Source organism: Leopardus geoffroyi, chromosome C2, assembly GCF_018350155.1.
Source record: "Leopardus geoffroyi isolate Oge1 chromosome C2, O.geoffroyi_Oge1_pat1.0, whole genome shotgun sequence".
In the NCBI taxonomy this organism is placed as follows: Eukaryota; Metazoa; Chordata; class Mammalia; order Carnivora; family Felidae; genus Leopardus; species Leopardus geoffroyi.
Genome location: NC_059333.1, coordinates 122,635,322 through 122,657,367, shown reverse-complemented (window position 1 = coordinate 122,657,367; position 22,046 = coordinate 122,635,322). Strand labels below are relative to the sequence as shown.

The 22,046-nt window shown below is 50.4% G+C and overlaps 1 protein-coding gene and 1 long non-coding RNA gene across 2 annotated transcripts in view; one reads left to right on the top strand and one right to left on the bottom strand.

Moving 5' to 3' along the window:
• Positions 1-2,111: 2,111 nt before the first annotated feature.
• The window catches only part of SPSB4 (splA/ryanodine receptor domain and SOCS box containing 4), an 81,030-nt gene continuing 61,095 nt past the window's right edge, over positions 2,112-22,046 (top strand). The window contains exons 1-2 of the mRNA XM_045503475.1: positions 2,112-2,714; positions 17,655-18,501. Coding sequence (XP_045359431.1) covers positions 17,808-18,501 — 694 coding nt within the window. The 5' untranslated portion in view covers positions 2,112-2,714; positions 17,655-17,807. The remainder of the gene's footprint in view (positions 2,715-17,654; positions 18,502-22,046) is intronic.
• LOC123611489 lies at positions 15,876-18,135 on the bottom strand. Its single transcript, XR_006718699.1, has 2 exons — positions 18,029-18,135; positions 15,876-16,787 (listed from the first exon to the last, which is right to left on the bottom strand). It is a non-coding gene; the product is annotated as an uncharacterized LOC123611489 (long non-coding RNA).

Here is a 22,046-nt window from a genome sequence, read left to right as displayed (position 1 = left end):
AAGTGTCAGGAATGGTTTACCATTGTTTGTCCACCCAAAGAACTATTATAAGCCATGAAAATGAAGGAAATACAGGTGCATCAGTGTGGATGAATCCTGTTGAGTCCAAACAGCAAGTCCAAGAGTATAGCATTAATAAAGTTCAAAAAACAAATACATAAAACTAAATAAGATGGTGTTTAGGCATATACATAAAACTTTTTTCAAGTGCCTGCATATGTGTATGTATATCAATACAGATAGTGGGTTTTGTTTTGTTTTGTTTTGTTTTGTTTTGTTTTTGCAGAGACAAAAAGATGTACTAGGAAAGGAGCACACAGGGAACTGTAGGAGCCTGGCTTTGGATAGTGGGATCATGGATGTATTATATTGTGAATAAACACATAAATAAATGTAAGTGCCAGGAAGACTCCCTGGAGACAATTGGCATACAGGCAGAGAGCTGGAGGGTGAATCAGAGTTATCTGGGGTCAGGCTCTATCAGGCAGAGAGATCACTGTGTGCAAAGGCCTGTGTCAGAGAGAGAGAGCTCAACTTTCTGGAGCTACTGAGAGGGTCTCAGCACAGTGTGGCCCAGAGCAAAGTTGCATAAAAGTAAGACTGGAGTGGGGTGCCTGGGTGGCTCAGTCAGTTAAGCATCTGGTTTGGGGTCAGGTCATGATCTCGGGTCCATCAGTTTGAGCCCCACGTTGGGCTGTATGCTGACAGCTCAGAGCCTGGAGCCTGCTTTGGATTCTGTGTCTCCCTCTCTCTCTGTCCCTCCTCCGCTCATGCTCTCTCTCAAAAATAAATAAACATTAAAAAATTAAAAAAAAAAAAAATGAGACTGGAGCTCAGGAGCTAGCCTCAGCTAAGAAGTGGGAAAGCATCCTGTAGGCCATGGGGTACCAGGGAGGGAGAGTGCTGACTTTAGGGAAAGTACCAGGACACTGACTTTAGGAAGACAGCTCTGGCTGTCTACTCACTGTGGGAGTGAGTCGGCTGCCCTCAAGCAGCCTAACCACTGTCTGTCCCTCCAGCTTTGTCTTAACCACCTTCTGCTCACACACCAGTCATGCTCTGTGCTGGGGTGGGTACTTAGCTAGGTGATCATCCCGTCCTCTGCCTCCAGGAGCTAATTCTTGTAACTACCTTCACCAGGAAACATTCCCAGACTGCCCTTCCCAGCCCGGGAAAGGAGCTCCAGATCCTCCATCAAAACATTTCCCTCACTGGTTTGAATGGTCTTTACCTGTCTGTGTTTTTGCTGAACCGGCGCTTGTTGCATTTAGGCTCTTTGGTGCCTGGCACAGAGAGAACGGGGATCAGACCAAATGACTGTGGAATGGAACTGAAGTCAACCCCGGGAGCAGAGACGAGGACACCCAGACCAGGAACTTCCAATTTCCCCAAGGAAGCACCCCCTCGGCCTTCGCTCTGGCCACGCCCTCTGCCTTAGGTCTCCGCTCTGGCTGGGGAGGAGGCTGCCCACCATCAGCTCTAGGGGCCGGTACAGCAGAGAGACCCATCTCCCTGAACCTCGGGTGGGTGGGGAAGGCTCCGCGAAGCAGGTGCAGTGTGAAATTGGGATTTAAAGACGAGCTGAAGCCTGCTCTTTAAAAATAAAGTGTGGACACGTGTCTGAGGAAGAGGCTATTAAGCCATCCTCTTTTCCAGGCTGCTACTTCCCACGTGCGCTGGGTAGAGACACCAAAGCTGCCGAGTGACCGAGGGTGTCTCCTCCCTCTCAGGGGCACCCACCCTGGAGCTCCCCGCGCGCTTGAATGAATGGGGGAGGAACCGTGCACATGAATGAGTGCGGGAGTGAGGGAGTGCGCGGGTGAGCGGGCGGGTGAATGGCGACCGCGCCGACTCGGCACGGGGGCGCGGGCGCGGGCTCCACTTCCCTCTCCCGCCAGCTGGTGGCCTCGGGAAGGTGGCGGCGCCGGCAGCGGCCCGAGCTGGGACGGGCCGGGGCGCGGGATGGTGGGGGAAGGGGCGTTCCCGGCGGCCGCGCCTTCCGCGGCTATTGGATTAGTGGCCTTCAGGGATGAGCTCAGCCGGATCGGCTTTCAGCTGCAGCCTCCGGGCCGGCCGGGAAGGCGGGGAGCGGGCGGCGGCGGAGGAGGAGGAGGAGGAGGGGGAGGCGGCGGCGGCTGCAGCATCCAGAGCTGGCCGCGGCGGCCGGCGCGCCCCGCGCACAAAGGCGCCCAGCCCCTGGGGAAGGCGATGAGCACACCGCAGCCTGGGCCAGGACCCCAGTTCCAACTACCGAGACGTGCGCCCAGGGCGCCGGGGAAGACGCAGGGCGCGCCAGGGGCCAGCGGCCGAGGCGCGGGCCGTGAGCCCTGAGCCCTCAGCTCGGGACTCGCCGCCCTCCGGGTCAGGCGCGGAGCTTCGGAACGGCTAGCGCGCGGGCCTTGGCGCGCCCCCGGAATCCGCGCAGGAAGGCACTGCCCCACTCCCACCCGACCTCTCGCGCCCTCCCGCCGCGCCCGAGCGCCAACTTCCCCAAGAACGCTCCAACTCCAGGCCATCCTGCCGGGCAGAGGGGGCGCTGCTGCTGGGCACCGGCCGTGAGGACGCGCCCCTGGCCCTGGGGAGCCAGCCGGCATCTTCGAGGTTCCTCGGGCGCCCCTGAGTGGGCGGCGGCGGCGGCAGACGCCTCTTCAGGGAGTGCAGGACCTGCCAGCTCTGGCGATTCCTCCCGGCAGGCGCTCGCCCTCTCTTTTATGGTGAGTATTGTCCAGCTTCTGGCGAGGGGCGCCCTTGGGCGCGCTGGAGCCGGGAGCCAAGATCTGGCAGCGCGGACCTCGTGCGGGCAGGCACTCACCACAGCGGGAGCTCCTGGCACGGGTCCTGTTCGGGTTCCCGGGAATTCCTCTCTGCAGGCTGTGGCGGTCCCAGCTGGTTTGGTTTTGCGCTCAGCCTTTGGGGCGTTTGGGGCTGGCCCCTCTTGCCGTAGGTTCGAAGCCTGCCGCTTCTCTGTAATGGAGACAGCACGAAAAACTGTCCCCCGCGTCACCCTGCCTGGGTTTGGGTCCAAGATCCGTCATTCACTGGCTGGGTGACCTTGGGCAAGGAGCCAAACCTCAGTTTCGGTCATGGTACGTATTTTATAGGAGTATTGGTAGGATCTACGAGGTGGTGCCTGTAACGCCCGTAGACCCGTGCCTGGCACAGAGGAAGTACTCAGTCAAATGCTACTAGCTACATTATTATTAGCTGGGTGAGCCCAAGCGTGTCACAACTTTCCGGAGCTGTAGCAGCTCCCTCGTCTATTTAACGGGGACTGAATAGATTGTGGGGGTCTGGGCAGGGTCAGGGGATTCGGAGCGGTGGAAATTAAGGGCCTGGCACGCAGTAGGCTGTGAGGAAGTGGTGTCTGTTGTTATCGTTTACTCTAGACGCTGGGGTAAGAGAGCGCTGCTCGCTGCTCGGGGCCAGTTTCTGGCCTTGCCTGGAGACAAACTTGGTGATGCTCAGGAAGGGAAGGGAAGGGGTCGCGAGCTCTGCGAGTCACGGATAGGGGTAGGAGGTGGGGTCTGGGAAGGCGGGAGGAGGCCAGAGCCTGGAGCGCGGCAAATGTGGCTGCTCGGGTAGCGCAGGACGCGCCACAGGCTCCGAGCCAGGAGGGGACACCAAGCCCGGGACCTCTCTCCGGTGGGATAAGCTGAGAAAGTGACCTATCCAGCCTCCCTAATGGCCGACCGTGGACTATTGCGGACTGGAAAGGAGGGGAGGGCAGTTTTGTACCGCTGTCACCAAGAGGCGGAGAGTTCTGGGCTCGGGAGACAGGCTAGAGTTCGAATTCCGCCTCCACCATCAGCCCTCCGTATGACCTTGGGCAAGTACTCTAATCTCTCCCAGTTGAGTTTCTTCCTCTGCCCTATCCTCCTCCGGGGGCGGTTGGGGGTGGGGGGTGTGTGAAGAAAGGAGCTCTCTCCTCTCTAGGAATCTGAGCCCCCATCTTTCCACCCACCTTCTGCCCTCCCCGCAATCTGATGAGCCTAAATCCGGAAGACGTGAAATGTTATGCCTGAGCCTCAGGGAAACGCTGTTAAAAGGAGGATCCAGGATCTGCCCACCCTCTTCCCGGCCGGTCACCGCAGCATAAGAAGAGATCAATGTACTAAATCTCTCTCAGTCTCTCCATCTCTGTTTCCCCACCTTCTCACCTCTCTCCTCCAGACATATTCTGCCCCTTCTGTCAGGCTGATGGGGGAACCTCTTCTCATCCTGCAAAACCTTCATTTGTTTTTAAAGCTCTGCAGATTAATGGAGTTTGCAGAAAGACAAAAAGTGTCAGTAGCATGATATAAGCAAGCTTTACACAAGGGCATATTCCTCTGAAACACATACTTTCTCATTGATTCAATTTTTAAAACTTCCTTAAAAAGTAGTAATAAAAGTACTTTAAGCCACCTTTGGCAATAAGCAAACAACATTCAACTTGCTGGCCTTTCCACTCAAATATCTCTCCAGTTTGCATTTCTATTTTATTTCAAAGACTGATAAATTCAATGATATGAAAAGAAACTCTGCACGGGAAAGAAATCACCATAAATGGTCAAAAGTCAAAGTAGGGGGAGAATTATTACTCCTGTCCAAAGGGCTCATCTCTTTAATATGTAAAATGTTCCTCATGTCAATAAGCAAAAGACCAAAACTGGATAAAGATCATCAACAGTCCACACACGCGAAATGGCACTTAAACATGTGACAAGATGTTCTACCTCCCTCACTAAGAATGCAAGTGAAAACATGCACTCTTTTCACTTACTTACTTACTTAGTAAGTAAGATAGGGGCCCTGGGGAGGCTCAGTTGATTGGGCTACCAATTCTTGATTTCAGCTCTGGTCATGATCCCAGGGTCGTGAGAGTGAGCCCTGAGTTTAGCTCCACGCTAAGCATGGAGCCTGATAAAGATTCTCTCTCTCTGCCCCTCTCCCCTGCTTGTGTTCTATCTCTATTAAAATACAAACAAACAAACAAACAAACAAACACACTACAATAAGATAAAAAACACACTACAATAAGATATATATTTTTTTCACTTCAGCAGATATTAGCAATAAGCATTTATCAGAAACATCTTTTAAAATTTAAATCAAAGCCCTCTCTCTCTTAGAACCTTCTCCAAGCTGCCACGCAGTAGAGCCTGGTCACCGCCAGGGTCTTCCAGCTCTGGTTACTGCCCCCTACTCCCTTTTGCCATCACTTTCTTCCCACATTGCCCTCCACTACCGGCCTTTCTGGTGTTGCTGCAACGGTGGAAGGACTTCATTTGCTGTTCCCCCTCCTAGACTACACTGGTGGCTTCTTCTAGCTTGGGCAGGCCTGTCCTTGGGGGACTTCACTCCTCTCCCAGGAAGTGGCCCAGGCCCGGGCCACTACAGTGTTCCTCATCCCTCTGTGAACAGACCCAGTTCAACTCACCAAATGGGGGCTACTTAATTCTGAGTTGCCTGGCCTTTTGTCACATAGCCAGGCTCTTCAAAGGTCCCCTCTCTGTTGTTATAAGAACCAAGGGTCTCAGGGCAGCTCCCTGGCTAGAACAGGCCATTCTGTGTGGAAAATCAGGAGGGTGGTGGGACCTGGGGTGAAGTTACCAGGCAGAAGCGTCTGCCTCATAGTCATTTAAAAAAATTAGTACATAAATGTGTGCGCTTAATTTTTGTGGACATAACCATACGTATTTGGTTAAAGAAGATCAACAGCAAAACATATGTAAAATATCAACACATTTTTAATAAAACATGGTTCCTAAATAAGTCAACTAGTTTATCTGCTGCTGCTCAGCTCAAGAAATAAGGATCTGTTCGGAGGCTGTGAGAAAAAGTCATCTCTGCTAAACCCTTTGGGAAAGAGGATGGTGAACCCAAATCAGATATCATGGGCCTTGTAGACCTTTCCAGGGCAGTGTTGACTGTGTGTGATTTTTGCTTCACATATTGAATTTAGAACTGAATCCCCATTTAAAGTGTGTACTTGGTTTATTATTTTTTTTAATGTGTACTTTAATTTTGAAAAAAGTGTTTGTTGCTTAAAATGCAAAATACACAGGAGATGTGGAGTGGATATTCCTTCTTCAACCCAACAAGTACTTTCTATCCTAGCCCAAGGGGCCAGGTGCTGGCTGGCTGCTGCCAGGAGGTAGAGGAGAGTCGGGTGCTGGCTTTGCCAGCAAGAAATGCAGCATGCACTGCAGAAGACAGCAGAGATGAGGGTGCACAGAGCTGGAGGGCTGGCAGAGAGGATGCCCAGCCTGCCTGGGGGGAGCAATCAGCCAGGCAAGTGAAAGTGGGAAGGCTCCTAGGACACCAACGTATGGACAAGATGTGGTGCTTGGGGGAGTCTGGCATGGGCTAGGCCATGCTGGGAGGCAGTGCGGGAGGAATAAGCAGGAGCAGGTCTTGGGGGCTGTTGTGCCGAGCCGCGGGGTGCAGCTTCCCCTGAGAAGCCACGTGGAGAGGTGAATGAGAAGATGGGTCGTGGCTTGGTCAGATTTACCCCTTGGCAATGTGGAAGTGGGCTTAGGGGACACAGACTGGAGTCCAGGAGCCCCATTAGGAGACCATTGTAGTAATCCAGGCAACAGCTGAGCTGAGGGAGAGCTGGAGGCATTAAATGAGAGGGATGGGGGGGAAATCCATGGCAGAAATGGGGGTGCACAGAGGGGAACCTGGTATGCTGGAGAGGGAAGAGGCTGAGGTTGAGCCCTGGACATGTACTGTTGGGTCATCTTCTCCCCAGATGTCTGGTATCCCAAGAAGGTGAGCATGCCCCCAGATGAGGCTTGTGGTAGAGACCAGGTGGCTTTCCAAGGCTGTTTGAAGGAGCACCTAATCCGGTGGGCAGAGGCTTCCAGCAAGAGGGTTGTGGTGCTGAGGAGAGAAGGCAGGGCTGGATACCCAGTTTGGAAGAATCCGCAGAGGCCGGAATTGAGAGAAGACACATGGAGAGAGAGAGGAGCAGAAACAAAAGATGTGACCTAGGGGGCACCCCCAGGTTTATGGGGCAGGCAAGGTGCATCCTGGAGCCAGGAGGTGGCAGGAAGCTGCCACGAGTTCTGTACCTCTATATGTGCACAGGAGAGGCCCAGAGCAGCTCCCAAGTCACCCACCTGGCTTAGTGCTGTGAAATGTCATTGGTGGGGAACATGGAGCTCTACTTTTCCCAGGAGGGAGCTGAGGTTGTTCCAGTTAGCCAGACCACAGAGATGGCTCCCCTCTCGGCCGCATACTGTGAGATAGGTTGAATTACATAGATTCCTGGGGTCGGGGACTCCCTCTCACCTGTCCTCCCCGCCCCCACCCCCACCCCCATCGGCTCTCTCTGTCTCACTGTCTTCCCTCTCTGGCCTCCCTGTTTTCCCAATTCCTCACCAGCCCCTTTTCCTCTCTTGTCTGCTCCCTGGTATCTCAAAAATGCTCCCAGAGACCTCAGGCTTAACAGAGGACCTTCAGAAATCCCAGAAGGTGCCTATCATGATCTCCTCAATCAAGCCTGAGGCATGAATACTTTAGCTTTTCTCTCAGGCATCCTGTGTTTTCCCACAACCAGTTAAACCAAATGGGCAACGTTCAGCTTGGGAGACAAACGAGGTGCTGGACCTGAAGATTATTGTGTTTTCCTCATGGAATTTTCCCTGAGAGGGTCCCAAAGTGTAGCACCCTCCCCCAGCCCCTGTGGTCCAGCTTTGCTGTAGCCCGAGCCACGCTGCGCCTCACAGAGGCCAGCTGTCCCTCAGAACAACCCATATGTGCCTGGGGCTGCCCTCTGGGTATGGGAGCAGCTGCAGGGTGACCAGGCCTGCCCAGGCTGCATGTGTATCAGGGCCCCTGGCCTCCACTGCCTCAGAGGAGTGTCTCTTTCAAATGACCTTGCGAAGCACGCTGGCCTGGTCTCCGCCCAGCAACCTCCTTCATCCCATCCTCTGCTCTCCTTGCTGGCTGACAGCCTGAGCTTCTGCCTTGGGGGCTCCTGGCTCAGTCACGCGTGGGAGGATTCCCATGGAAACCCCACAAGAAGGAGAGGCTTGGGAAAGCCTCATTGATTCACACTCTAGGAAGACAGGCGTGAGACGGTTCCACCTGGAACTGGACAGATGGCTCTCTTTGTGAGCTCTGGGGAAGAAAAGACTTGCCCAGCCAGTTGTAGCGTGAGCTCCAAGCATGTGTATAGAGGGGGAAAGATCATGGGCGTCAGTGGAGAAAACCTTGGAGGTTCTTTAGTTCATTCATCATTGGTGGTTTCGCTCTGAATGAGCATCTTGTGATGAAACAGCCCCTCTACTGAATGTCTGTATTAAGAGAATCTTAAAAACATCCCAGTCAAACCAGATTAGGGTAGGTATCATTGGCACCATTGGAGAGGCAAACACTAAAGAATAAAGATGGAAATGAATTGCCTGAGCTGCCGGAGCTCTGTATTTCCAGCTCATGCCTCAGTGGAGGTTCTTTTACTCATTTGCTCAGGCTTGTGCGTTGTGTAGACATTCACCTAGCCCTTGCTCTGAGCCAGAGCCATGGAGACTCCCTGGGACTGCAGTGAGGGGACCCAGCCCTGCTCTCGAGCTGTTTCCTTGCTGGCGGTGGGCAGGGAGCTAAGGAGAGTCACGGCCTCCTGTGATTAGTCTGGTGGAGACAAGTATAGGGGCTTTGCGAGCGGGGAAGGAGGCTCCCCAGAAGTGTTGATTCCCAAGCTGAATTACCCACCTGTGTGCCTGTGGGGGTGTGCAGGGAGAGGGAAGGGATGAAGGCAGCAGCGTGTCAGGACAGGAATGTGTGGGCTTACGTGTGCCTGTTGGGAAATTCTGGCAGGTTGGTAGGGATGCAGTGAAGGGGTTTGTGTGGAGGCCAGGGGAGCACTTTGGGAGGTTAGGGTTAGGGGTCTGCACTTTATCCTGCTGCGGAAGATTGTAAGCAGGGACATGATTAAATTAGTTTTGCGTTTTACAAATGCTGTAGTATACATTGAAAAGCAGTATGCCCTCTGTTAAAGGAATTCAAACGGTATCAAACTGCACTGTTTTTTTTTTTTATAGTCCTTGTCATTATTCAGACCTGTCACTGGGTGTGACCCCTTTGGTGTGAGCTCTCCCTAGAGGGACGCGGTCTGGTTTTATACTTCCCTGTAGCCTCAGCTCCCCAGGGAGGCAGCATCACTGTCGGTTACAAGAAGGACTGAAATCCATACCCACCCTGTAAGTCTGAAGCCAAAGGCCACACTCAGAGGAGGGTGGGTCACCCGGTCATTACCAATTCCTGCAGCATCTGTCTTGTGGCAAACCCCATGCCTGGGTGAGCCTGGCCAGGCCTCTGAGAATGGGATTTCTGGTCCCGTGCCTCTGAAGGCTGAGTGTCACATTTTGCAAACCGCCGAGGCTCTTTAAGCGATGCAACCTCCACACTTCACATCTCCTTGTTTCTCTGTCGGGTTGCGAGACCCACCAGGGTCCTGGGAAGGGCAAGTGGCAATTTGGGTTTTTGTTTTCTTGCTCAGTCATCGTTGAAGCCCCAGGGCGGACCCTTCCAGATAATGTCATTAAGCATCCCATCCAAGCGTAGACTAAGAAATTAAGTTTGGTTTGGGGGGAATGTGAAAGAGGAACCATTAAGCATTGTTCAGTATGCCCTCTGCTTACTGGGTTGAGAGACGATGTTATTATTCCTATCAGGAAGTTGGACTTTGTTGTATCTCCTGTGTGCCTGGCCCGGTGCCACGTCCTGTGGTGGAGACAAGAAATGTGACAAGCCACTCCTGGCTGAAGAGAGAAGGCAGGGACTGAGCCTGACCTGGCCACTGCTCTATCCCTAGCTCTCAGCAGCACAGAGCCTGGCACGTGGCAGCTCTCCTCCAAGTGTTTGTTGAATGAATACATGAGAACTAGGGCAGGAAGCGTGCACAGCAATACCTAACAAAGGGGCAGATTAGGTACAGCCAAGAGTCAGATGATCAGAGGCGATGACAGTGTTAATGGCAGAACTAGGCCCCATGTCCTCATCTCCTGATTACATCCTCTAAAAAGCAGAAAGTGAGACCTCCCTGAAGGTCACTGTCACCTCTCTACATGCATACATGTACTCTACCCTGCCTTTAGAGCATGGTGCCTCTGTCTGTGCTTGGAGGGGAGCAGAGACGTGCAGGTGAGAGATTCCTGTCCTCAGAGGAACACCCCTAAAGGTAGAAAAAAAGCAGATCAATAGGACTAGAGAGACCAGGCTGGCTCTGGGCGGACAGAGGTCCGGGGCAGGTCCCTCGAGTCCTGGTGGATCAGGGCAGGCTTCCTGGAGAAGGTGGAGCTCTCAGGCAGCATTGGGAAGATGAGGAAGGAAGGACTAGGGACTCCACCCCCCTGGACACAGACATGAAGACTGACCTGTGGCCCCGGTTTAGGAGTTGGGACTCTGCATTGCTAATTTCCTTTCTCCCAGCTCTGGCCTCCAGCCGGTTGTCAGCTGGTCCTTCTGTCCCTCGATTCTGATCCTGACCATTGCCCATGACAGGTTCCATGGGACTAAAACCAAATTTCTTAGCCCCTCTTTTATTCATTATTCACTCGCTAGTTGCAGGAAACCAAAGATGCTAGAACGTCCCTGGGGTGAAGACTATAGAGGCTGTAAGTCTTGGCTGGGTACAGGGAAGGTGAGGGCAGAATAGGGCCCCCGCTGCAGACCAGGATCTGGGCTAGAAGCTAGCACATAGTCCCCTATTGTTGAGTGTTTGCGCTGGTCTCCATTCTTCGCGGCTGTGAACCACTCTGCCCTTGGCTCCGTCGCTGAATCCTAGTGCACACCCGTGGTTGTGTCTTTAGGGTGCGTTCAGGGCCCAAAATGGCAATGTCAGAGAATATGCACAGTTTAAAGGAGCACTTACCATTTACTGGGTACCTCCTGAGTGCCCTGGGCCATTCCAGACATCCTGGCAAAGGCAGGCGAGGTTAGCACAGAGTTAGCAGCCCTTCTCAGGTGAGTCTCAGAGAGGTTATGTCCTTGCCCAAGGCCCAGTGGACAGCCAGGCATTCAAACCCTGCCCTTCATTATAATGTGCGGTCGCTAGTTAGTGGACATCAGCACTCTGAGTGGGTCCTGCCTTGGGGGGGAGCAGCAAAGGGGCCATCTGTTATATGTCTGCCTTGCCTCACCCCCAGTGTGGGCAGCCTATGGGATCCCCACCTGCCACTGTTGGGACAGAGGCCTTGAGGCCCTGAGACTGCAGCTGGGAAGGAGAGCCTTTGCCCTCAGGGACCCAGTGCGGGTCTCCTCTGGGGATGTGGTTTCGCTGTTGCTCTCAAACACCTTAAAGGTGTCTGTTCAACAGCAACAACTCTCAAGCGGGCCTGGCTGTGCACAAGGATAAGGCAGTTTCCCTTAGACTCGCCCTGTGTGGGCCACACAGCCCTGATTACAGGAAGAAAAATGGGAGAGCATGGGCTTGTCCTACCATGGCCCAGGGGTCCCTCTCAGTCCTGCCGCTTGCTAGGAACCTCTCTGAGCCTGTTTCCTCATTTGAATAAAGGGGCAGATGCCTTACAGTTCCTGGGAAGTGGCTGTCATGCCGCTTGGCACAGGGCGAGTGCAGATACTTAAGGTTAGTGTTGGAGGAAGCATAGAGGAGCGCGTGCGATGGGGGCTTTGGCTTCAGGATGGGAACAGCTCTGCTGTCCTTTAGCCATTCGCTGCGGTCAGGCTGCTTCCTCTTGGCGCCTTAGTTTCCTGGTCTGTTAGCTGGGACTATAAGGTGCCTTCGAGGCAGATTCCAACCCTTACAGTCCGTTGCATCAGGGCACACTGTACAGACTTACAGAGACGGCCCTGGATGAGTGTCGGTTCTATTAACGGAGTCCCCACACACAGCCTGCACCTCTCACACGTTATCTTGTTTATTTCTCATAATCTGGTTGAGGCTCGAGGGCTGAGTGAAGGTTGCTATGAAGCTCTAAGGTGAATAGAGAAAAAAAGCAAGTTGTCTTGCTCACTGAACTACAGTGTCCAGTTTTCTCGTACACGCAACGGGTCCTCATTTCTGTCTGGGCCCTTTGGGTTTGACACTCCCACCCCCCTCCTCACTCCCCTACCTCTTCCCTTTTACTCCTCCCCCTGCCCTCCACAGAAATGGCAGCACACCTCACATAAGGTTCTGCACTTTGACTTCATCATCGGTACGTTCTTTTCTCCAGTTGCATAGTATTCCATTACATGGATTTACCATAATTTATTTAGCCTGTCTTTAGTTATGTTTTCCCCCCAATATTTTGCTATTACAAACAATGCTGCAGTGTATTACATCTATATAAAATATTTGATACATACATGTATTATATACGTATCATATATAATACATATTTTATGCGTCTGATGTATTATACGTATGTACGTAGTTCTGCATATTTAATACTGAATAAATACTGGCAGTATGGAATTGCTAGGTCAAAAGGTATGCTCATTTCCAATTCTGATAGACGGTGTTAATATGTCATCCCCTGAGGTCACACCATTTTACCTTCACTTTAGCAACATATGAGCCTGTCTGCTTCTCCAGGAAGGTGTTATCCAACTTTTTGAGCTTTGCTAATCTGATAAATAAAATGGCATTTCATTGCAGTTCTAACTTGTTTCTCTCTCTCTTTTTAAATGTTTGTTTATTTTTGAGAGAGAGTGAGTAGGTGAGGGACAGAGAGAGAGGAGTGAGACAATCCCAGACAGGCCCTGTGCTGTCAGTGCAGAGACCCACACAGGGCTTTGAACCCACAAACTGTGAGATCTTGAGCTGAGCCGAAATCAAGAGTCCAAGCCTTAACCGACTGAGCCATCCAGGCGCCCCCTAACCTGTTTCTCTTTTATTATGCATTTGGTGGAACATCTTTCCAAAGGAGCCATTTGTTTTTCTTTTTGTGTGAACTATTTGTTGTATCTTTCACATTCTGTATGTGGGTTGGTCTTCTCTTAGCAATTTGTTTGTCATATATTTGTAATCTGTGTCTTAAATATTTCCCCATATTAAAACAATAAGCAAGTCTAACTTCTTTCATGAGTGCTTTTTGTTATGCCATTTGGTTATTTCCCATTTTCATTTCTTTTTTATTTTTTAATAAATTTTTAATGTTTTATTTCTTTTTGAGAGAGAGAGAGAGAGAGAGAGAGAGAGAGAGAGGCGGAGAGAGAAGGAGCACAGAATCCGAAGCAGGCTCCAGGTTCTCAGCACAGAGCCTCACGTGGGGCTCAAACCCACGAACCATGAGATCATGACCTGAGCTGACGTTGGACACTTAACTGACTGAGCCACCCAGCTGCCCCTCCCATTTTCAGTTCTTATGTCTCATATTTGTGCCTTCTCCCCACCCTTTACATGATTAGCTTAAATGATTAGCTTAAATTTTATGTGTTTTATTGTTTCCTTATTTTAGTCATTGAAGTTCTGCATTTAGAGTACAGTTAACAATATATGAAAATATAAATTATTTAATTTTAGGTGAAATGACCTGAATAAAGGCCCATGATGCCATTTTTAAAAAAGAAAATTCACTAATATTTTGTAAATTAAAAAAAAGATAAACTGAAATAATCTAAATGCTAACACTGTTTACATCTGGTTAATGAGATAGGTGGTGATTTATAGTTTTGCACATTTTTTTGAATTTTCTAGAACTTACAAATTAATTTGTTTTCTAATTAGTAGACTTTAATTTTTAGAATAGTTGTAGATTTATAGAAAACTACATAGAAAATATGTACAGTTCCCATATACTCACACCCAGTTTTCCCTATTATTAACATTTTACATTAGTATGGTACATTTATCACAGCTAATTAACCAATATTGATACCTTGTTAACTAAAGACTATGCTTTATTCAGATTTCCTTAGTTTTCTCCTAGTATCGTTTCTCTGTTCCAGGATACCATATTAAATTTAGTTGTCATGTCTCTTTAGGTAGGCTCCCCTTGGCTGTGACAGTTTGTTCCTTTTTCTTTTTTTAAGCTTATTTACTTATTTATTTTTGAGAGAGAGAGAGAGCCAGTGTGTGCCCTCAAATACGAGAGCAGGGGAGGGGCAGAGAGAGAGGGAGAGAGAGAGAGAATCCCAGGCAGCCTCTGCACCGTCAGAGCAGAGCCCAATGTAGGGCTCGAACCCACAAACCATGAGATCATGGCCTGAGCCAAAATCAAGTGTCTGGTGTTTAACCGACTGAGCCACTCAGATGCCCCAGATGTTCCTTGTCTTTAACGCCCTTAACAGTGTTGACGAGTATTGGTCAGGTATTTTGTTGGATGCCCCCCATTGGAATCTGTCCTATATCTTTGTCATGATTAGACTGAGGTTATGGGTTTTGTGGAAGAAGACCATAAAGTACTATTTCATTACATCATGTTTTATCATTTCATGACATACTATCAGCATGATAATGATATAATAATTAATAACCATATAATAGATAATATAATATGGTAGATTAAATGATTGCCTTAGACAGTTTTTGTGTTTTATTGGTTTTGTTTTGTTTTTGTGGTACTTTTTTCCCAAAGAATTAGTTCTCACGTTAGTTCTGTTGTTTTTCTATTTTATTATGCTTAATTCACGTATTTTCATTTTTTATACTTACTAGTATAAGTACACCAGCCGTGATTTCCTCTGAGTAGTAGGATCCCACAGGTTTTAAGATATGGAATGTGTTTTGTTATTCTTACTCTGTATATATTCTGCAAATTCTATGTAGGTTTCTTTTTTTGATTTGAGTCGTTTAGAAGAAAGTTTTTAGGGGCACCTGGCTGGCTCAGTCGATTAAGCTTTCTACTTTTGGTTTCGGCTCAGGTCATGATCCCATGGTTCATGAGTTCAAGCCCCACGTTGGGCTCTGCTCTGATAGCATGCAACCTGCTTGGGATTCCCTCTCTCTCCTTCCCTCTGCCCCTCCCCCCACTCATGCTCCCATGCTCACTCGCTCTCTCTCTCTCTCTCAAAATAAATAAATAAACTTTAGAAAAAAACAGAATTTTGTAAAATATCCAAGTGGTAGGGTTCTGTCTCATATTTTTGTGATTAATTTTTAGTTTTTTTTTTTATGTTATTAGATTCTGTATTATCTCTGCTTTTTTCGTAAGGTTTACTTGTGGCCTGATAAATGGGAAATGTTTTGATATATACTTCAATTAACCCTGCCTTATTAATTATGCAATTTTTATTTTTTTATGTCCTTTGCTAATTTGGTACACTGATCTGTCAAAAGCTTACAAAGGTACATTAAAGTCACCTGCCTCTGCTGTGTATCTATCTGCCTGTCCTTCCTTGTTATTGTCTGTAGCTTTTGATCTGAATTTTGGTGCTATTATTTGGTATGTTAGATCTTTAATATTGTTGCCTCTCTTTGCTTTGGAGATAACTCTTTTAAAAAAAAATTTTTTTTAATGTTTATTTTTGAGAGAGAGAGCATGAGTGGGGGAGGGGGAGAGAGAGACAGAAACACAGAATCTATCGGAAGCAGGCTCCAGGCTCTGAGCTGCCAGTACAGAGCCCAACTCAGGGTTCACTCTCACAGGTTGTGAGATCATGACCTGGGCTGAAGTCAGATGCTTAACCGACTGAGCCACCCAGGTGCCCCTGGAGAGGTCTTTTATATGTAGCATATGGTTGGGAGTTTTGTCTTATTTTCCAACTTACTTTTTTTTTTTACTATGGCCATTCATTGACACAGCTAGTGTTTCAGGCTTAGTTTTACTATCATATTTTATGTCTTTGTGTTATGATTTCTCTTGCTTCTTACAGCAGAATCTTTCAGTGTGCGGTCTTTTGTGTTGTGTTCTTTCTGACAGTTTGGAAGCTTTGCACTTTAGTTCTTGTAGAGGTTGCCTTTATAACTATGTAAGATGCATTTTATCTTTTTTTTTTTTTTGTTTTAGACTGTGCTAGTTGTCTCCCTTCTGAAATAAGTGATCACAAAATTACTTTACAAATTTAGTCACAATTTTTATATGCTTTGTGACAGCTTTTTTCCGGTGAGTTTTCTTGATTTGCCATTTGTTGTTGTTGTTGTTCTCTCCCTCCTTTATTTCTCCTGTAAGCATCTTTGACTATGTCATGTGCTAATTCCTCTAGATCAACATTTTGCAGGGGATTTATGCAGAGGGGAGGTGCCAGGAAGTATTTTAGGAGAGCAGGATTGCTCCCGGTTCATGGTAATTTTGTTCCTAGGACTGAGGCCGTGATTTCTTTCGGCCTCGCTTCTACCCAGCAGCAGAGTTCTGTAGCTATGGGCTTCCCCCAATCTCCCACTCTGCCTCAACAACACACTGCTTCCTGTGACGATGGCAGGCCTGTGGTTTTCTTGCTACCCCTGCCCTCCTCTGTCCTCAGGGTGTCCGAGGCAGCTCCCACTGCCAGACCACATACCCTGCTCCCACTGTTCTGTTTAGGAACCATTGGTTTTTTTCCATCAGAGAGTGCCAGCTACTGGTTGGCTCTGCCAGCTTTATCCGAGATCTGCAGCCACAGGTGTTTTCTGTAGGTGTTTTCTCACCCCCGTTTGATCTTCGCTGCTTTTGGCAGTCCTTTACTGTTTTTGGCAGTCTTTCCTTATAAGTTGTGGTTCGGGTTACAAATGTGTTCTGGTTTTGCTGAAGATAAAATTTGCATTTCTCTTTCTCTTTCTCCTTTATTTTAGGTGATTTGGGATATGAAAAGAAGTAACTGTATTCTGCTATCTTCGGGCTGTCTAGTGTTGCAAATTTTTACATGCTCTGGTTTCCCCCAGATTAAACATTAGCCAGAGCTCTCTGGATAGGGTTGGCATGTGCTGAAGTTGGGGTCTGCAAATAGAAGGAAAAGAAAATGAGAGTTGAGAATAAAATAGGAGAGTTAGAAAGGAATCCATAGTATACTTGCTGTGCTGTGTAGCAGCAAGTTTCTTTCCTTCTCCGTTTGGACTGTGGCTGGGAGTGGGCCACTGTTTGGGTGGGAGGTTGTGGCCAGGCAGAGCAGGGCATGAAAAATGCCTGCCTCTTGGTCTGTCTCAGGGCAAGTCATTCTGAGCCCAGCAGCTCTTAGGCCAGAGAAGCGAGGGCACGTACCTCTGCCCTGGACTGGCTGCCGGGCTCACCTCTCCATCTTTCCCCACACCCAGGGCTTGTCCAAGCAGCCCAAGCACTCTGGGCTCTGGCTGGCCTCCTAGAGATGGTGGCCAAGTCCTCCTCCCTGAAAACCAGGATCTTGCCTCAGAGGAGGTTGTCCGGGGTCAGTGTTGTTAATGGTGTTTACGTGCCCAAAGAAAAAGCATGCTTATCCGAAGGGAAGGGGTGCTTGTGGGATTCCCAGAGGATAGAGCCAGAGAGGAAAACCTGCCCCCAGAGTCCCAGGCTTGGCCCTTTGTATTACTGTCTCTCCAGATTACCACGCCACCCAGAGGGTGCTATTTATCCCCATTTTACAGATGAGGAAACTGCAGGCCACGCAGCTTCGAGTTGGAGACAGGCATTTGGATGCAGTTTTTTCTGGCTCCAGAGCCTGGACCCCAGCTCCCTCATTCCCCCTGCCTCCCGTTCCCCTTCCCATGGAGACCCCACCCCACCCTCAGATGGCTGTCCTGTGTCCATGTTCACGTTATTATTCACGCAGCCCCTGGGCATCACTGGCTGTCGGTGCTGCTGTTGTAACCCGTGCGCTTTGCTTCCTTCCAGGAGCTTGGGCCCCTGCCCCAGCCCGGTAGAGGCTGTGGAGGTGTACGGTCCAGAAGCCTGGTACCCAGCCCGGCGGCCCATCCCTGGCTGTGGGGAGCGGAAGCTCCCACGAGGTAGCGGTGGCCTGCAGCGGCCCCCTCCCGGCAGCGAGCCATGGGCCAGAAGCTCTCGGGGAGCCTCAAGTCGGTGGAGGTGCGAGAGCCGGCGCTGCGGCCGGCCAAGCGGGAGCTACAGGGAGCGGAGCCGGGGCGGCCGGCGCGGCTGGACCAGCTGTTGGACATGCCGGCGGCGGGGCCGGCGGTGCAGCTGCGGCACGCGTGGAACCCTGAGGACCGCTCGCTCAATGTCTTCGTCAAGGATGACGACCGGCTCACCTTCCACCGGCACCCGGTGGCCCAGAGCACCGACGGCATCCGCGGCAAGGTGGGCCACGCCCGGGGCCTGCACGCCTGGCAGATCAACTGGCCGGCGCGGCAGCGTGGCACCCACGCCGTAGTGGGGGTGGCCACGGCTCGAGCCCCCCTGCACTCCGTGGGCTACACGGCACTGGTGGGCAGTGATGCGGAGTCGTGGGGCTGGGACCTGGGCCGCAGCCGCCTCTACCACGACGGCAAGAACAGGCCGGGAGTGGCCTACCCCGCCTTCCTGGGGCCCGAGGAGGCCTTCGCGCTGCCGGACTCGCTGCTCGTGGTGCTGGACATGGACGAGGGCACGCTCAGCTTCGTGGTGGACGGCCAGTATCTGGGCGTGGCCTTCCGCGGCCTCAAGGGCAAGAAGCTGTACCCGGTGGTGAGTGCGGTGTGGGGCCACTGCGAAGTCACCATGCGCTACATCAACGGCCTTGACCGTAAGTACAGAGTGGGGGTGCCTGGCGGTTTCAGAGGCGGCCTGTCGCGGGACCAGTCGGGGAGGGCGGCAGGAAGCAGGCGAGGCCCCACCTTCCGTAGTCGCTGGGCATAACCCTGCCGTGTAGAGGACGTGGACTCTCCTTTACTGGCTTGGTGATCTTGGGCTGTGCCTCAGTTTTCCCACCTGCAAAAGTGGCACAAGGACAGTAACCTTGGGCGGGTTGTTGTGACGATCACATACCATAATAATGTATGTGACGCGCTGAGAACGGTGACTGGCGCCTAATAAGGGGCTTCCTGTGTTGATGCGAATCATGAATCTTGCTGTCTGTATAACGGTTATGCAAAATGAGGTCTCCTCTGTGCCAGGCCTCAGCTCACAGCAGGAGGAGAGGGACGGTAGAAGATAGAGTCCCTGCACACGAATGCCATACTCTGAGTTGATATGTATAATAAGTGTAGTAAGTGATGATAATAACGACTCTCCTGTATTGACCACCAGCTGAAGGCAGGGACTGGACGCTCAATTCCCAGCTCTTCCTGGTGAAGAATAATCATCTCTAGCTGATTATTGCCTCCTGGGAATGAGAGCCAAAAGTTGTAGAATCTCTTAATTTTTCCAAGAGGACCCAGAAATCTAGATCTGTGTGAAAGATCCCAATTTTCAGGAGTTGGCAGCTGCTGAAAACACCACTTCGTCAAACAAAACACCCTCGCAGGCTGTAGGCAAGCCCCCAGGCTGCTGGGGTTGATCCCTGCAGCTCTAAGGCCTCCTGTCATTTAACATGCACCATCATGCTGTCAGGCGGCTTCAAAATCACGGCAACAAAAATGGTTATGTTTTTAGGAGGGAGTCATTCGGAGGCAGGGTAGCCTCTGGACAGAGGCATCTATGGCCACCAGCTGAGCGGAGCCTTGTGGGCTTATGCACTCCTCAATCAAATAGACTTCCTGCCACACCCCTGACACAGCTCACAGAGGCAGGTGCTTAAAGCCTGAATTCCAGTTTATTCATTTCAAATGAGAGATATAATTGCCCCCATTTCAGGGAACAGAGCTATAGAGAGCCAGGGTCTACCTAGGTCATCTGTCAGCTGCTGAAACTTCTTCTTTTTCCATGCTCCCCCCCCCCCCCACCTTCAGTTGAGGCGCTGAGAGTAACACCCGAGAAAAGAAGTCAAGAACAAGATTTTACTCAAGTAAAATTTATATTTACTTGAGTATAGGTTAGGTTGACTGTTTTCAAGGGTGCCAGGCCAGCAGAAAGTGGCTGGTGTGCTCAGCTCTCTGGTGTAATAGGTGACATTCTTGCTCAGATTTCCTTTTCACGGTTGTTGAACTGAGATTGCCATTGATGGCAAAGTGTTGTTCTGTTTTCTCTGATTTATCTGGTTAGATCTCAGAGCAGCTGAGTGTGTGCTGAGAAGGGCTAGTTTAATCATCCCAGTGCCATGTGGAGAATGTCTGGAACCCTCACAGACCTGGGGAGCAGGCAAACCCCAGTACCAAGAAAACCAATGGCAACAACAAACACTCTTTTCAAGCAGAATTGGGAAATTTACTTGCCAGAATTTATCCTGGGACTAGAAGGGTGGACTTGGTGCACAAGGCTCTGGAGTCTGACATGCCTTAGTTCCAACTGCATCCCCAGTGCTCAATGGTTTTGTGTCTTCAGTGAGTCATTCTAATGCCTTACAGCTCATTTCGCTTGTCAGTAAAATGGGACAGGATCAGGTCTCTTTCACAGCTGCTGTGAGATCTCGTAGCTGGGATTAAAGGCTGACATTGATACCCAGCAGGAGCTACCTGAGCCAGCAATTGGGCCCCCAAGGTGGGCTTCTTCTTGGGTATTGATTCACTGGTATTGATGCCCAGCTATCATCTGTTGCTTGGTTTTCAGGCACAAAGCTGAGATGCTAACAAGGTCATAGACCGTGGCTCCCCCATGCGTGTTAGGATCAGGAGGAGTCAAGCCCTGGTATCCTCCTTGGTGCAATGTTGGTGGGGAGCTAGGTGGGAACAGATAGTTGTGTTGGGGGCATTTTGAGTGCTTGGATCCTTCAGGTGGCTGGAGAAGCTCGGTGAGACTGAAACGTGGACTGTTCCACGCTTCTCCCCACTGGCGGTGATTTTTGAGGTTGGCTGAAGCTGGAATGCTCCTTGAGGAGGCAAGCCAAGGCCAGGATGTCATGTGATGCTGGCCTGTAGCATCTGTTGTTCCATGTCAGGATTGGCTTGTCTGCTATGACACTGGCCTGTTCTCCAGCTAGAAGTAATGTTCTCTATCATGGGCAGGGTATGATTGCAAAAAGGAGGAGCTCAGCAGAGGCACCTGGCTGGCTCAGTCGCTTAAGCGTTCGACTCTTGGTTTCAGCTCAGGTCATGATTTCACAGTTCATGAGTTCAAGCCTCCACACTCCTGCTTGGAATTCTTTCTCTCTTCCTCTCCCTCTGCCCCTCTCCTGCTCACTCTCTCTGTCTCTCTCTCAAAGTAAATAAGTCAACTTCAAAATTTTTTTTTAAAGGGGGGGAACTCAACTTTTCTGTGCTTTGAAAGGCCATAGTCAGCCTAGGACAAGCCCTGACTATGGAGTGGGCCATAGGACATGCTGCAGTGGACTCTGATAGGGGCTGGTTGGGAAGGGACTGTGTGATGCCCGTAGCCGGGACCTGGGCTGATGTCCACCAAGGGCATCCTGGGCACCGGGAGGCGTTTGGCCTCAGGGAGTCCCTGGGCAGGGAAGGTGACCCAATGTGGGGTTGTGTACATGAGAATTCTGTGCCAACATTGGTTGCAGACATGATGTCAAGTCCCCATTCTCAGACCCGACAGGGATGTAGGGGAGCACAGTCAGAGACACGTTCTGGAGCAGAAAGGCGGGGCTGTTCTCTGGGGTTGCTTCCCTGGAAGATCATCAGGGAGAGAGCTGTGCCCAGGGCTCCTCACAGACTATGTTAGTGTGGCCCTAGCATTCACCAGAAGGCCGGGCACAAGGATTACCGCTCTGAACCTCACTGTTCTCCTTTGTAAAATGGACGTAGTAAAGCTCGCCGACACAGAGCAGTTCCACGGCAAGTGGTGCTTCTGCTTTCATTAGCTAGGTGAGCGGAGCCAGGTCCTGGGGTTGACCTATGGGTTACAACAAAAGTGGCCTCAATAGAACCTTCTCCTCTAATGTGACGGAAGGAAGTTGATGGATATCCTTTTCTCAATTTTTGAATTTTTATGACTCTGAAAGCAAGACCTAAAAAGGTCTAACCTCATTTAACTCGGAAGCATGTGTTCGCTGGGGGCAGGAGCTCCTAGAAGCACGTTTTCCTGTTGCAAATGTGTTCTTTGGCCGTGGCATGGAGTGAAGTGGCTCTACCTCTCACAGTTTGCTGCAAAGAGCTGCAGGACCCCCGGGGGCTCTGCCATCCAAATGAAGCACAGAACCAAGGCCGGGCAAGTGGGCAAGTCTCCAGATGATCAGATCCAGGGCCCAAATAATAACAGCAGTAATAGCACACCAGCAATAAACTAAACTCCCTCTTAGGTGGTGCT